This window comes from Brachypodium distachyon, chromosome 4 (assembly GCF_000005505.3).
Source record: "Brachypodium distachyon strain Bd21 chromosome 4, Brachypodium_distachyon_v3.0, whole genome shotgun sequence".
Taxonomy (NCBI): Eukaryota; Viridiplantae; Streptophyta; class Magnoliopsida; order Poales; family Poaceae; genus Brachypodium; species Brachypodium distachyon.
In genome coordinates, this window is record NC_016134.3 from 35,323,679 (window position 1) to 35,340,309 (window position 16,631).

Below are 16,631 nucleotides of genomic sequence, written 5' to 3' on the forward strand. Positions count from 1 at the left end.
TCTCACCCCGGTAACAGTTTTGGCTCCACCTTAACAATTTTCACTTCATCACAAACAACTTTGGTGTGTCTTGGTGGCAAATTTCGCTAAATTTGTTACTCATACTTGAACCTTTGCTCATATACTGGTAATTTTGCGCTCAGAGTATCAACTTTAGCTCCCACACTAGCAATTCAGGCTCCCATAGACCTTTTTGCTCCACTCTAACAACTTTCACTCCATCAATTACATCTTTGTGTGCCTAATCACAACTTTGCCTATTATACAGGCAACTTTCACTCTCATATTAGCAATTTTGGTTCACATCTCTTTTTTGCTCCCATACCAGCAACTTTGATAACCATACCAGGAACTTTGACTCCCATGCTCGCAACTTTAGAACCCCATGCTGGCAAGTTTGAATCACATATTAGCAACTTTGATACCTATATCGGCAACTTTGACTGCTAAACACTTAACATTGGATACCATACAAGCAACTTTTGCTCTCGTATTAGCAACTTTGACTCTCACCCCGGTACCAATTTTTGCTCCCCTCTAGCAACTCTACATCCCATATATACTACACCCTCCGATCCATAATAAGTGACCGGAATTTTGTACAAAGGTAGTACAACTTTGTATTAAACCCCCAACATTTATTTGGTCCTCAATGCTGGCAACTTTTCCTTAGATACTAGGAACTTTGGATTTCTGTTGGCAACTTTGGTCTCCGTCCCGACAACTTTGCCAATTATGCTAGTAGTTTTAACTCTCAGATCTAACTTTGGATTCTATACTCGCACTTGCTCTCATATAAGCAATTTTGGCTGCCACCTGATATCAATTTTGCTTCATCCTAGCAACTTTGGCTCGTATAATAGCAACTTTGGCTCGCATATTAGCAACTTTAACTCCCATGGTTGCAACTTAGGGTCCAGTGTCAGTATCAGTATTTGCTCAAATCTAGCAACTTCCACTCACTCGCAAACAATCTTGTTGATCGTGTTGTGCCTTACTGACAACTTTTAATATTGTGTTGGCAAAATTGACTTTCATACTAGCAACTTTGGTTGCTATACCAGTAACTTTGACCCACGTACTAGCAACTGTCTTTTATCCTTACAACTTATAGTAGCAATTGTGGTAGTTATACCGGCAACTTTCACTCTCATAGCAGCTTTTGTCTTCTATACTCACAACTTTGACAGTCATACTGTCAACGTTGACCTCTATACCTACAATTTTGGCTCACATAGTATCAACGTTTTGCTTCAAATCTTGCAACATCCACTCAATCACAAACAATTTTGGTGCGTTCGGTGGTAACTTTCGCCAATGGATGACAACTTTGTCTTCCATGCTGTCAATTTTGACTAGTGCACTAGCAACTTTGGCTCATATACTGGCAACCGTGGCTTCATACTCGCAACTTTTCTTCCATATAGGTGACAACTTTGACTGCTAAACACTTAACATTGGATACCATACTAGCAACTTTTGCTCTCGTATTAGCAACTTTGACTCCCACCCCGGTACCAATTTTTGCTCCCCTCTAGCAACTCTAGATCCCATATATACTACACCCTTTGATCCATAATAAGTGACTGGAATTTTGTACAAAGGTTGCTAATGTGTGACAAATTTGTTTTTTTATCGTTGCGGATTTTATTCTAAAGTTGTCAACTATATCTCATGTTCTCGCAACTTTAAACGGGTGCAATAATTTGGATTAAAAACCAACCACTCCGTGTGTTTTACCAACTAACTACTCATATTTAGCAAACAAAAACAGATGTTTAGCAAATTTATATTCAAAATCATCCTAGTGATATACAATGTATAACATCTTTGAATCAATCAGTAAGCACCTATTTAGGTTATGTCGCCAACTATCTGCACATAATAAGGCATTCCAACTAAAATAAATATTAAAAAAGAAAAATATCCTACAAATAGGAGATTAGAAGTACACATCAATCAAATGTATGCCGTGCATCGAGCCGGTGCCCCTCGCAGGCGAGCACGATGATTCAATGAGTTGCCGAGTTATATTTCATCTGTATTTTTTAGCACTGAAACAACATTATCGGTGGTGGGTATTGCCTGTTTGCGCAAAAGAGAAAAACACAGCAACAAATTTGGACATGTTGAGCAACTCTCTCATTAGAATGCAACAACTAATTGCACACGTAAAGCACGCCTAAAATGAAATTCAGAACCAACTTCCTATGTAAATGGAACAACTAAAATTACATGGTTTAACAACTATATATCAGAGCAAGACCACCAGAAAATCTGTGGCCAACAAGAACAACCATCTACATCTGCGCATCATAAAAAGGCAAAAATCTGTCTAAATCAAGCAAACACTAGTCTAAACAAACCACATGTATACGCTCCGCATCTCCACAGATTACAAAACCTTGTTCTGACTTGCAACTATTTTATCTTGTTTTTTACTGAAGCTAGTAGAAAAATGCAATTGGAGCTAATTAGGCTAGATATATAGAAACTTTCTGATTATTCAGCAACTCTGAGATCGGTTTAAACAACTAATTAGACAAATCATAGCAACTAATTAGGCAAGTATTGACAGGTTCGATTTGCTTTCTTCTACTAAAAGCGAGGGAAAAGCAATTATGAACTGTCCATTATGAACAGAGGATGAGGCTGGCTGAGCAAGGTCCACCCGCGCCAGACCAGCACGCGAGGAGGTCTTGCTGGGCAGGGCAGCAGCAGCTCACGCTGGAATGTACAACCAGCAGTGCTGGGACGGGAGAATTCGGGACCTCGGGGCGGGGATGGACCGGGAAGGGGTCGGGAAGAGGAGGCCGAGGGAGTTCGCGGAGCCTCTCGCCGACGCAGAAGAGGTCCATGCCGCCAACCTGGATCAGGGGCAGTGGCAGGAAGACGATGGGGCCCCGATTCGAAGAGCTCGCCACCATCAGACGAGGAGGAGTAGGAGGAGGGGAGTCCGAGCGCGCGGTGGGCGGCGGCGCGTCGCTCCGCATCTCCCCAGGGCCTCGCCCCCCTCGATGAAAGTGGGAGGAGGAGAGGAGGGAGGGACGAGGAGTAGCAGGGGGAGACGGGAGGTCGGGGGCTGGGGATGACGGGAGAAAGGGAAAGGAGTGCCTCACTCCTCAGGCCTCGTGGGCTCGTGGCGTGGACGGACAGGAGGAGAAGGCCCACTTAAAAAACGCGTCTAACCGGTCGGGACGAACGCGGGCTGTTCGATCGATCCAATGGCGTGAACAGGTGTGTGCCCGTTAGATGAAAAAAGTGCAGCTGCACGTTCTATCCATTGGGGAAGAAAAAGCTGGTACCATTATGCAAGCCGTTACCAATTGGCCATTACTAGCGCAATCTTCCTTTTTTTTTTTGAGGGCAAACGCAATCTTCCTAGCTGTAGAAAAAGCCCTACTGCCGTTGGTGAGATCGGGCCGGGTTTGTAAACTACTTGTTCCAATTGGCCATTATCCGCCGGTGTTCCTGCCGAGGGAAAGAACGAACCAATGTTTGGATTGCAGCTTAAGTTTCTATGTTAGATAGACTCTATTTAACTTTCTATTTTATCGTCTTTTTTTTTCCTGTTTGTGCTTGTTTTGATTTCTTCAATGCAATGTACTTTGTACTTATTCAACAAAGTGGGCTTATTTGCTAAAATATGGTGTAGACCAAGTAAATATACAGATTTTTTTTTTGTTTTTGCTCCCTTGTACTAGGTTGCATAGAAGTATTAATTATGTGTATGACTATAATGGCTAGCTATCATTCACTTCCCTCCTCCTCTCCCCTGAAAGAATAAAACCACCATATTGGAATGCAGAGATTTTAGGCTGTTTTGTATAAATCTTGTTTTGTTATGTTTGACTTTTTTGTCCGAAAAATGTGAAACTTGTATTGCAATTATATAACCCTGTGGGATTAATCATTTTAGGTTCCTTAATAGAATTACAGGCCTTTTTATCTTGAGTAGAAGTGGTCATCTGGTGATCAGTTTAATTTTGTAACTTGTGGCATAATAGGACTTTACAGAATTGGGTTGGGCAATCGAAGTGCTTATTTTTCTGCGTGGACTCGTAGGAAAGCAACACGATTATTATTTTACTTGTTGGTTCCGTCTTCGGACGATCGGTTCAAGATTTCAAGACCTTGAACATTTCGCTTGTTTCTTCACAGGTCTAGCGACTTTGACCTGAGATTCAAGCCATTATTCAAATGCAAAAGGAAGATTTGGTGAAGCTGCTTAATGCGTGCTGCTTTTTGGATAACATTTGAGAATGAATGCACGCTGACTTCAGTACAGGGAGCTTGGTTGGTTCTGATGCTTTGCTAAATGCGAAAAAATGAAGCACCTTCGTCGACTCGGAGGAACTCGGCCAGAATATACCTTTCAGCGTAGGAAGTGGAATGGACGCAGGCTTTATGGACTTTCAGTGAGCAGCTTGTTGTTTTCATGGTGGAACTGGAGAAATTTCAGAGTTTGTTCACATCCAAAATGTCTTTTGGAGTTCACGCGTTTCTTCTCGCGATATCTCATATGTTTTGCCATGAATTGTCCAATAGTGTCAAGCAGAATTGGTCCGATCACTTCGTAGAAATAATCATGCTGCAGTCATGCTGAGCTTTGTGTTTTGCCATGGTGTTATTATTTTTCTAGAATACGCCATGGTGTCATTATTATTCGGAAAAAAAAAAAGAAATGGCCGAGCAGATGTCACCAATTTTCGGTCAGTTCTCTCATTAGATTCTGCTGTCGTGTACCCATGCTACGACTGATCTGCCAAACCACAATGAGAGGAGTTCCAACAATCAGTTTCAGTAAGGAATCGATCTTTACCGATGGAGATGCTACAAAGGAGAACACATTCTAAAAGCGGCGTGGCACTGGATTCCTCGTATCATGTTTACATTGGGGAGATGAGCCACATCTATAAAAGAGATGTGAATGTGTGATACTGCAAAGCAGCTTTCCGACAACCACTCGTGTCCCCACGGCCGGGAGAGCAGACTACGGCTGATCATCATCAGTGGATTCCAAGGCAAGTAGTACTTCGGGGGCCGGGGTTATTTCAGACGTCCGATCTCCTGCGCCCTTTGCCATGAAGTGAAGGCCACTCATGAACTCTCCAAAACAAAATTTACGGCAGTTCCATTCCACACTCCACGGAATTAATAAAACAACAAACAATCAATGCATTCTTAGCTCGATCCCTGTCAAGTGTCAATCATGACATTCAGTCTTTCACCCGTGGTGTTAACTGTAAGCTCATGCCGTTTACATGAACACCGATCTCGCGCATCAAGACCCGTCGACACGCGACAGTCATTTGAACTTTCAGAGATAGAGAGAGATCAGCAAAAGAAGGAGCATGCTGTCATGGCATGGGAGTAGTCAAAAGGGTTGCGCTTGCGTTCTTGCATGCATGCTGGTGCTGCTGCTGAGCTTGTTCAGGAACACAATCTTTGGACCACCCCCCACTTTCTTCATGCCAAATGCTAACCACGCCCTTAACTAAACATACAGTGGTTACCTGACTTGGCAGACACGATCGGTCGCCCTGGTTATTCATTTATAAATGTTTTCATTGTGTCAAGACATCCAGATGAAGACCAGAATTTCATGGCCAACATGCAACTGTCCACGCGTGCCGGCGAATTTCCGTTCTGAAAATAGTAAATCCAAAGCGGCACGGGCCGCAGCGTGCTAATTGCAAGGTTATATAAGTCTAGGGCGCTGATTGCGAACGCCTATATTATGCATTCAGTGTGCTTAATTAATTGTACTGAGATTATTTTACGTTTATTCTGACCGAAATCACAGCAGCCTTATATCTGAAGTTTCTAACCTGAAAGATCTCTTCAGATTTAGAGACTTCTGAGTCGGATGAGAAATGATTTAGTATTAGTAAATACGTGAGTTTCTGGGAGGGAGGAACGGAGAAATCGGCCAGTAGACCACCAAACTGAGTAACTGACCAAAGAACCAGATGCAGCCAGCATGTCTTGCTCGCGAAGTCGGTCAATGGACGAACTTATCATTCGGCATATTACCCAAGTCCTGGCTTGGTAATACTTGCTGTTCATTACAAGGTCAGAATTTCAGAAAAACAAACTGCCGTTTTTTTTGTATCAAGATAGTGATGTTATTGCTCAATTTTCAGAACGTGTTGAGGAGGGTTTCGATCTTCCGTAGACCGCGGTTCTCTACGAACAGGGATACCGTATTTTGTTGACGAAATATATCTCTGGAAGGTGGATATGTGATCATTAGTTTATAGCTTGAGTGCAACTTGTACCGTAAAGAATGTCAAGGAAACGCACACACACTTGTGACTGAATTTTGTTCTTTTGTTAGGAACTTGGTGCGTGCGCTGGCATGTAGCGAGTGCCCATTGTCAACCACAACGCTCCTGCATGACACCAGTCAAGGTTCCAAATAATAATCTACCAAACTCCTGTCCATAAAAAGCTTGAGAAGACTGCGGCTACGGACCTCTGAATTATTGACTGCTGCTTGATATTTTTAATGCTAATCACATTCATTTAGCAATATCCCGTTCGCAGATGACACCTAAAAATCTCCAAAGTAATAACTGAACTGAACTCTTCAAAGGTCAAGTACACCACAACCGCGTTTCTCCACTGGAGAAGATGAAGCATACTTATTAGAGATCAAGAAAAGGTCACAGCGTAGGGTTGTCATGAACTTGATAAAATAATTAATCTTAGATCTTGGTTTTGTTCAGCTCTGTACCTAGTTGATTTTGGTCTTCCAAATGCTGTCTGCTTAAATTTCCTAGTTTTTGTCACTCCTCGTTTTTAATGGATTTTTCACTCGTCTGCTAGACACCACCGGCCGGACCGTATAGTTAAGGTTGGCAACAAGAGTGTGCACGGGAGTTGTTATCGCCTTCAAAGAGTTATGCCCCCAGCTCTAGCACCCCGGTTGGGCAAGAGGTGGTTCTTACTTCTCACTCAATGGCATGCAAATCCTTGCACTAGCTACTTCTTGTACTAGTTGCATGGAAGCATTTGGGTAAAAGATCTCTTTCTAGCACCTTGTAGTCCCTGCCATGCAAATCCTAGCATCTTCTTATTCAACAGAAACCAACAACATGCATATAGTAGCTAACAAGTTTAGAGAGGCTAAATAAATGAAAACGGGGCCACCTACGGACTAGACTAACTACATGCCCAAAAATAATCCTATCGAAAACCCCTTGATTGAGCAACAAACGAGGATGAAAATAAAAGCTTGAAAGCTTAGCCGAGCAGCACTTGCAACGCAAGCAAAAGGGACCCATGAGCAGCAGCCGGGCCAAGCAGCGGCGACGCTGACGCCGAGGCCCCACGCGCCAGCCCCGCGCGCCCGCACACACCCTGCTGCATTGCAAACTCTTTTTTTCCTTTTTCTTTTTCTTTCCTACTTGCATTGCAGTTAGTCAGTTGATGCTTACCTTGGTTAAGCTTAGCTACCGGCCCCTTTGTCCTCTTCTCGCTCCTCCTCCTTTATAAAGGAAGGTGGCAATGGCGTTTCACCATGTAGCTAAAGCTAAAGCGCCATTTGCTAATAAGCTAGCTACCCGAAGCCCAAGAGAGTTCACATCTGTTAATTTGCTACGCACGAGCTTAGTTTGTTGGCTCGGCGTTTTGGCTTTGCTGCTTTCTTGCTCTTGCGAGTGAATAAGAAGCGATCTTTGTGTGTGTACGTGCAAACGGTGCAAGAGCGTGTGGCAATGGGGAGGCAGCCGTGCTGCGACAAGGTGGGCCTGAAGAAGGGGCCCTGGACGGCGGAGGAGGACCAGAAGCTCGTCAGCTTCCTCCTCAGCAACGGCCAATGCTGCTGGCGCGCCGTCCCCAAGCTCGCCGGTCCGTTGCAAATCCTCACTAATTAATTCGCCAAACTAGCTCGAGCTAGCTGCCTTAATTTGATTGGTGGATGAATGTTGTCCTAGTTAATTAACGTGTTGTGTGTGTGTGTGTTTTGGGTGAGCAGGGCTGCTCCGGTGTGGGAAGAGCTGCCGGCTGCGGTGGACCAACTACCTCCGGCCGGACCTGAAGCGCGGGCTGCTGTCGGAGTCGGAGGAGAAGACGGTGATCGAGCTGCACGCGGAGCTGGGCAACCGGTGGTCCAAGATCGCGTCCCACCTGCCCGGCCGGACCGACAACGAGATCAAGAACCACTGGAACACGCACATCAAGAAGAAGCTCAAGAAGATGGGCATCGACCCGGCCACCCACAAGCCCCTCCTCCACTCCGCCTCCGCTCCTCCCCCTCCTCCCCAGCAGAATTCGCTTGAGGAGAAGGCAACTGCCGTCGTTGCTGCCACGACGGGGAGAGTGCAGGACGAATTCTGCGCCGACGACGCGATCATGCAGCTGCTGGACGACATCATCTTGCCGTGCGACGTCGTCGTGGCACCGGCACCGCTCGACACCACGGATTCATCGCCGGCTGAGTCATCGTCGTCGTCGTCGAGTTTGGGTGGGGGGTTTGAGGATGACTGCTGGCTGCCGCAGATGATGGAGTGGCCGGCCGAGTCGATGTACCTGATGGGGCTGGACGACATGGTCACCGGACCGGCGGCGGCGTCGGCGTGGGAGTTCGAGGACCCGTTCAACACGTACCAGAGGATCGCCCTGTTTGATCACCAGGACACATGGGCTTGATCAAACCGATCGATCCATCGGAATATATCTTATTCTTTATAACGAAATTCATTACTTAATGCCTTCTTATATGTTATTGGCTTATTGCTACTAGTTGTACTGCTACGTTGTAAAAACTCATGGGCCCGCCTAGTGGTCTTCCAACAGTATTTAGAGGGGAGATAGATACTAGTAAGAAAATAATAAAGAGAAATGAAGTGGTTGTGTCTGTGAGGGAGACATTGCGTATGCACCCTCTTTCCTTTTTTAACCCCCAGTTACTCTTCCATATTTTTTTCAGACTTCTTTTTGGTACAACTTGGGTGTGAGGGGGACATTTCATATGCACCCTCTTTCCTGATTTACCACACAGGCACTTGTCTATTTTTTCAGACTTCTTTTCGGAACATGTGTATGGCATGCACATACGCATGCATGCAAGTGAAATGAATTAGAATGATGAACTGGACACAATGGTGTCATTCTTTAGAAGATTGATCCGGATTAGACACAAACCGTTATTACCATGGTTCATCTATCATTGTCTTTGACTCTTTACCACAACCAATAACATACTGTTTTTATTTTCTCGCATTTTACCAGTTAACTGATTTTTGAATTCCCAAAATAAGTGATGTGGATTTGTGTAGATTCTTATACAAATCCACGTCACTTATTTTGGTACTGAGGGAGTATGATTTCAACATTTTCAAAAGCTGAATAAGTTGCACAACACAATTCAAAGATGGCAAACAGAGTCTAATTAAGATATCGACGCACAGGAATTCTATTATAGAAGTTGCAACAGGCAACATATATGACGATCAGGTCAGTGCAAAAAAACGAAAATGACAATAAGGTCTGCTAAATAAACTTTATTTATATGATGGTGTGTGCTACTTTTTTTTTTCCTAAAAGAAGGTGTCTGCTAAATAAAGTAAGGGCGTGTACAATGGGGTGACGTCAGACTTCTCTTAACGGTGCCACATAGGATAAAATCTGATGTAGAAAAGAGAAAAACGAAAAAAAGACAGAAGTCTTCTCTTAATTAAGAGATGATCTCTTCACAAGAATGATAAGGCAAAGATAAGACAATTTTCTCATTGTACTAGATTTCACCTTTTCTTAACATTTATTTAGTTAATTTTATTCATCTAAACATTAATTTTAAGATATAACATTAAGAGATAACACATTGTACAACATGTTTTGTTGTCTTTTCTAAATGACGTGGAACACCTAAGATAAGACAGTCTCATCAACCATTGTACATGACCTGACTGATGTGGCGAACAAAATCCCAGCAATTAGTATGAACTAATTAATGCTCACATCTGAAAGTAAATATTTAAGGAGAGAAGGAATCTCATTAACAAAGAAACAGAAGTGCAAGTTTAGAAAATTTATGTGCTCTGTTTAACAAAGAAGAAAAATCTTCCAAAATTCGAACAACTCAGACCTGCCTGGTGATCACCATGGAACTTGCATACAGACAGCTCAATGAGTCAATGCAGCACTAGGACGACCTTTCAGCGCTGGTTTGCATACTCACACGATTCCTTTCTCTTTGGAAGTCTCACTGACTGACTGTAAACAGAAGGAAGAACCTTCTTCTGAAGGCCGGAAGGAAGTTCAGAGGTGTGCGCAGGCCATCTATTCACCGGAAAATACACCAAAATTTCTTTTCTCCAGCTCTGCCTTTTGACTTGTTGCCAAGATAAGGTGGTCATTTCCTCCTCTTTGTCTGGGATTCTCTAAAAGTTGATTACAGCTTTGCATTTTCGCACTCGTATCCTTTAGGCTTCAGCCGATTATTATTTGCTGTCGCTTCTCGCGGGATGGGATCTGTGCTCTGGGCGGCCACGGGACGGAGGCAGGGCCGAAACGGGTGATCGCGTCAGAGGTTTCCAAACCGTTCGATTATTTTTCAGTTAATTTCCAAACTTTATGATTGCTGATTGCTCGTGTTCCTGTTTGGGATTTGTTTTTTCAGCTAAGTTTCCTGTAACACAGTATCCAACAGAAAACGTGCATTAAGGAAGAAGTGAAATATATATCTCCAAGCCTCCCGTGTATCTTTCCTTTTCTTTTCTTACATTTTGGCAGTGAAGTCGATACTGTAAGTAAGTCAAATCCTGTGGGGAATAAATTTAGAATTTTGGAGGTGACTACGGAGAGGCGTTCCCCACCTAATGCTCGCGAGCGGCGCTTGCCGTGCAGCCGCGCGAACGCCCTGATAGCCTTCTAGCCTGTACGCCCCATGCATATGACACATTAGGCAGTTATGCTTATCGTGCAGAGAGGACTGCGCAAGTGCAGTAGTTGACCCCCTAACACTTTACTAGCCATTTTTCTCTGGGCTTTGCATCAGTGCTTTGCATGCACCTCTTCTTCGTCTATTTATTTTTCAACTGGTCCATTTTTCCCAACAAGAAACATAGAAGCAAAGATTCATACATCGTATAGGTACACACACATGTATACAACAACACTATCGCTACCTCTAACAAAACCACAACAACACCTTCCAAGTTCCAAATCCGTCAAAAATTTCGCCTTTAAAGCTAAAAATTGCAGCACCACTTTATCAGACATCATGAGGTCGAATTTACAAGTTTACAAATGAGCATGTTTGTGGAGGCAAACGGCTTTGAGCCCTTTGTTGCCACGAAAATCTTCTTCATCTCAATCACCTCCACTACCATATTGTCAAGGTTGTCGATCTAGCTTGCCTCCTAGAGTCATTGATTAGCCATTGATGCGTAGCTTGTATGGACCTAACAAGACAGGAACATCACTTCTTTGGCACAAACGCTGATCGACTGCTGCTCATGTTCAGAAATGCATATGGAAACATATATTTCTCACTATTAATAACAATAAATGATGAAGACACAGAGAAATGAACTATGTAAACAACTACCATGTTCTTTTCAAACAATTGCCAAGTTCTTTACAAACAATTGCCGGGTTCTGTGTGAAAAATTGCCAGGTTGTTTAGAGCATGTACAATGCAAGATGCTTAGCCATGTGCTTCGAAAAATTAACCGTTTTAGATGCCTAAGTTGACACCTCTTCTATACTAATAGGCATTGATGCTTAAGATGATGCTTGGTTTATTTTCGTAAGCACCCATTTAAGCACTTTGCATTGTAGATGCTCTATGAATCAAATTCTTTACAAACAAATTGCCAGGTTTTTTCCGAACAACCGCCAGGTTCTACAAACAGTTGCTAGGTTCCTTAGAAACAATTGTCAGGTTGATTAGAAACAAATAATTGCCAGTTTTGTTACAAACAATTGCCAGGTTGATTAGAAACAAATAATTGCCAGGTTGATTAGAAACAAATAATTGCCAGTTTTGTTACAAACAATTGCCAGTTGATTAGAAACACATTGCCAGGTTCTTTAGAAACAATTGCTAGATTTTCTACAATCAATTCACAGGTTGTTCAGAAAACAAATTGCCAGGTTCTTTACAAAGAGTTGCCAGTTTATTTTAAAAAACAAATTGCCAGATTTTCCACAAACAATTGCCAGGTTCTTTGTAAACAAATGCCAGGTTCTTTAAAAACATTTGCCAAGTTATTTAGAAAACAACTTGCCAGGTTGTTTACAAACGAGTTCTTCACAAACGACTACTGTGTTTTTTGATATATCCACGAGTTTTTTCCGCTATAGCAGCCAGGTTCTTTCCCAACACCAACCATGTTATTTCCAATTACCTACCGGGTTTCAAACACATGCCATTTTCTTTCCGGATAGCTACCAAGTTCTTTCCAAACTAGCTACTAGTTTTTTTTCAAATAACTTCAAGGTTGTTTACAAAATCCAAGGTTCTTTACAAACAACTAGTACCAAGTTGTTCAGAATATGACGATGAATAAACATACAAGGTTATCATATCATATAAAGTAGCCAAAAAGTTTCAGAGTTCTTTTGAAACAACTACCATGTTTTCCTATATATCCACCAGGTTTTCCAAAAAATACAGATACCAAGTTTTCTACTATAGCTATCAGGTTCTTTCCAAACACTTGCCAGATTCTTTCCAAGTAGCTACCGGCTGTTTGGGTTAGGTTACCAGGTTACCATGATCAGGAGTTCCTCTCACGAAAAAAATGTATAGATATCGATTCATCGAACATTTGAGCATTGTGTAAATTGCATCAAACCTAGTCGGCACAAAATAACCATGGGAGAGATGGTGGGAAGCTAACCTCAACATCATGACGATTTCACATCAAAATGGCTTGCGGACAACAATGGGGATCCAGCTTTGGCTAATCAAGAGAACCTGAGGATCACACAACACTTGAAGGTACAGTTTCAGCGAGGCACATGGGGGAACGAAATCAAAAAGGAAAATCACTGTCATAGATACATACGGGAGATGGTGGATGAGGAGGGAGCAGGCTTGGTTATCTGTCAGTGCTGCAGTGCAGACGAGAGTGCCTTAGCTGACCCGGAGACGTCCATGATGGCGAAGAAGGCCGCCTGGCCGAGGAGGCACCGACTGCCGGTCCTTGCCCTGCACGCGCTTGTGTGGCGCCAGATTACGGCACAACCTTGGCGGGCCTGAGGCCGAGCACGCTGGAGAGTAGAAGAGGGGGAGACGCGTGGGGAGCTGCATGGCAGGAGGAGGAGTGGGTGGACTGCGAGGTGACGAAGGGGCGGAGATGGCGGCGGCGGCGGCATGCCACCTCATCTTGCTCTTGCGAGAAGCCTCCACTGTCTTCTCTGCTGCCGCTGCAGCCGTGCCGTGCTCCACAGCCACAACCCGCACCTATCCCGCCCCTGCGCCGCGCCCGCGCCCTTTTCCTCCGCCGCTCCGGCCACGCCGTGCTCCACCGCCCGCCCGCGCACTCCTCCGCCCCTCGTGGCCCGGGCTGGCTCCGCCCCTCCACCGGCTGATTTTGGAGGCCAAGGTTGCGCCCTGCTCAGCTGCTCCACGGCCCTAGCGGCTGATTTTGGAGGTCAATCGGGAGGAGAATGGGAGAGACAGGGAGAGACGGAGAGGGGATTCGGGAGAGAGAGAGAGAACGACCGGTAAGAAGAGAAAAAGAGGAGGCGATCAGGATCGGATGGACGATAGTGCGCCGTACCGTAAGACCAGGTGGGGCACATTCCCACTAGCGGAGCTACCTTGGGGCCAAACTGGGCCATGGCCCGTCCAAGAATTTTGCAAAAAAAAAAGTTACTACTGCTAATCTTGGCCCAGCCCAGCATTCACAGAAGCCTTTTACGGTGCTTGCCTGCCTCTGCTTGGAGTAGTCACCACTCCCCCGCATCCTTGCGCGCTCGAGGACAACGAACGGAAGCCATAGCCAGGGCCCAGGGCCGCACCGCACGCTGCGTGCTTGCTGCTGCTCGCCCATTGCCCTGCATCGCCTCGCAGCGCTTGCAGCCCTGCGCCACCTCACCTTGTCGCGCCCGTAGCCCAGCAGTCGCAGCCCCTGCTGCTCCGCCGCCGCGTGGCTGCTGCACGCCGCCGCTAGTTGCCGCCCCGCAGGCTGCCCTGCGCCCCTCCTTTTTCCCGAATTTCTCTATACATGTATTTTTCTTGCTTTCCCTAAATTTCTAGTATGCAATTTGTCAATTTCGTAGCATATATTTTTCTTTCTTACCCCAATTTCTCTATATAGGTAGCATTTTTTGGTATAACTAGTAATATTATACTCCTATGTATGTATTGCTGATATGCAGCCAATGAGAACATAAGATTTGAGGAATGAGAAATATTTAGTGAAGTCACATCATTAAGAACGATTTTTTTATGAGGAATTAAGAACAAAATTTTGTGTTTTTCTTTTGACCTGGCCCGCCCATGAATTTCCTCGTAGCTCCGCCACTGCACGTTCTCCACTTAGAATCTCCGTAGAATTTTTGTGACGTGATAGAGACATATTGTATTGATGCTGTAATTTTTCTTAATTAGAGATGTTAATTACAGGCATACAGCTCTAGAGCACGTACTACTCCGTAATACCGTAGGAATTACGAAAGGAATGGAAATACAACACAAGTTAGAAACTAATCATGCACGCAAGTTTTGGGACCTCAGTTATAATAGTAGCACATTACTATGTAAGCGACAAGTGAACTACTAACTCTGTATATATAATTTGCATGCATTGACTGAACATTAATATATCAGTGCTGGAAAGTCACCTACTCGCCGGCCTAGACTACTTTTGGGTGAACATCTTAGCTAGGTAAGCATGCACTAATAAGGAATCAATTTACATGCATCATACATGTGAATATATTTGGCGCATGTGTTCTTGTGAGAACTTTCGCCGTGTCCAGTGAATATAGTAGATGACACCTACTATACTGGATGAGGCGAGCTCTCTCTTTATTCGTCCAAAGGCCTGGACAAAAGTCCTTCCCTACATTAAACCCCGTTGCTGTCCTCGGTGTTGCCCTGCCATTGTCGCGCTCCGCTTATGTAACACCTGCATGATAGATCAGCTAACGGAAAACTACGACATGTGAGCGTTCCAGTCCCTTTTTTACTCTATTTTTTGTTTGTTTTGTTTTATATCTTTGTTTTTGCACTTTTTAATGGAGCGAGGGATGAAATACACGTTGATTCAAAAAAAAAACTTAAAATTAGAATTAGATTGGACCGTTCAGGTTACTCCGGAACATTGTACAATGCAGTAGCACCGAGTGCCCTGGTAGCGCTGGACGATACTCTCTCCTCACATTTGGTTCTAATAATTATTGAGGTTGAAATTGGCATAAGCATCACCGAGCGCACCCCACTCAGAATCCCCGGCCAGCCTTATCAATCTGATGCGCTGCAACAAAGGCAAGTTCATCCACTCTCGGTCGCAACTCGAACAAAAAAGCTAGTTTTGCAACTTATGAACCTTCCCCAACGACAATTAAGCGCATGATGTGATAACATTGGAAGAACAAAGTATAAGAATTAGAGCCTGAAAATCAATTAGTGTGGTGGTGGAGTTGTGGATGCATGACTCCACCCATCAGGTTCCAAATTATGCTGCTAACAATTATACTTTGGGGATTTTTTCCTAGAGTTTTTCAAAAACCAATTGATGCTATTTTGAGGAAAAACAGTAGGCCAAAAACCAATTGATCGATGTGGATATGTGGCAATCATCAGCTTGGCTAGAGCACTGTCGGGAAGCCCAAACACCACTGATGCCAAGCAAATAATTCTGACGGCAAACCCAGACATGAATAAGCCTCGTCTATACTAACATCCCACTCCACCATCAGATCCCATAGTCCAAAGCCAATACTCAAGTAGTATGATCATTCATGTGGCTACAAGGACCATGCAGCCCGAAGGATGGATGACCAGCACGCAAAAAGAGGTGTGCTTGGGTACATTCCTTCTAGAAGTATGCATGGACCTTAAAGTAAATTTAGAAGAAAAAAAAGTTTGTAACAAGTTAATTATTGGTTAGATAAGCAAGCAGATATTGCACAGAAGGACCCTGGGCTTATCCTAAAGTACAGTCCCTCTAGAAATATGCACGGATCTTAAAGTTTTTTAGAAGAAGAGAAATAATTTTGTTATACCAAGTTAATTATAGGGGTCCAAGCCTAAGTTAAATCACATCTGTAACTACTCATGAATATCGTGTGACGGATGTCTCGTGTATTTAATGGACTATAGTACCCTTTTCGACCAAAGGGAAAAGTTTAATTTTCACATTCGATTTATTCAAAGGGTGCATGGAAACACACTGAAAGTAAATGGTGGTGAAAAATGAGAAAATAATTGTGCAGGGGTAATTATTAGTGATTATACGGTGCAAGGTTTCACCTTATTTTCTCAACCATTTGATCATTTCTCTTTAGATTGTTCAGATGAGTGGATCAAATCTAACACATGTTATTTATTTATTTTTTATTTTTGCAAGAAGCACATGCTTTTTATATTCTATATGAAAAACAAAATGGATACCGATAATTGCGCAGGAGTTAATTCGACACACAAATATGATATACTCCCTCCG

The 16,631-nt window shown here is 43.7% G+C and overlaps 1 protein-coding gene and 1 long non-coding RNA gene across 2 annotated transcripts; both read left to right on the plus strand.

Moving 5' to 3' along the window:
• The first annotated feature begins 2,894 nt into the window (after window positions 1–2,894).
• Window positions 2,895–5,579, plus strand: LOC112268947. The gene is made up of 2 exons (XR_002960519.1): window positions 2,895–3,237; window positions 4,162–5,579. It is a non-coding gene; the product is annotated as an uncharacterized LOC112268947 (long non-coding RNA).
• A 1,934-nt stretch (window positions 5,580–7,513) lies between these two features.
• LOC100828336 (transcription factor MYB20) lies at window positions 7,514–9,081 on the plus strand. The gene is made up of 2 exons (XM_003578040.4): window positions 7,514–7,854; window positions 7,982–9,081. Exons 1-2 carry the CDS (start codon window positions 7,722–7,724, stop codon window positions 8,653–8,655), a joined length of 807 nt encoding a protein of 268 aa, XP_003578088.1. The 5' UTR covers window positions 7,514–7,721; the 3' UTR covers window positions 8,656–9,081.
• The last annotated feature ends 7,550 nt before the right edge of the window (window positions 9,082–16,631 follow it).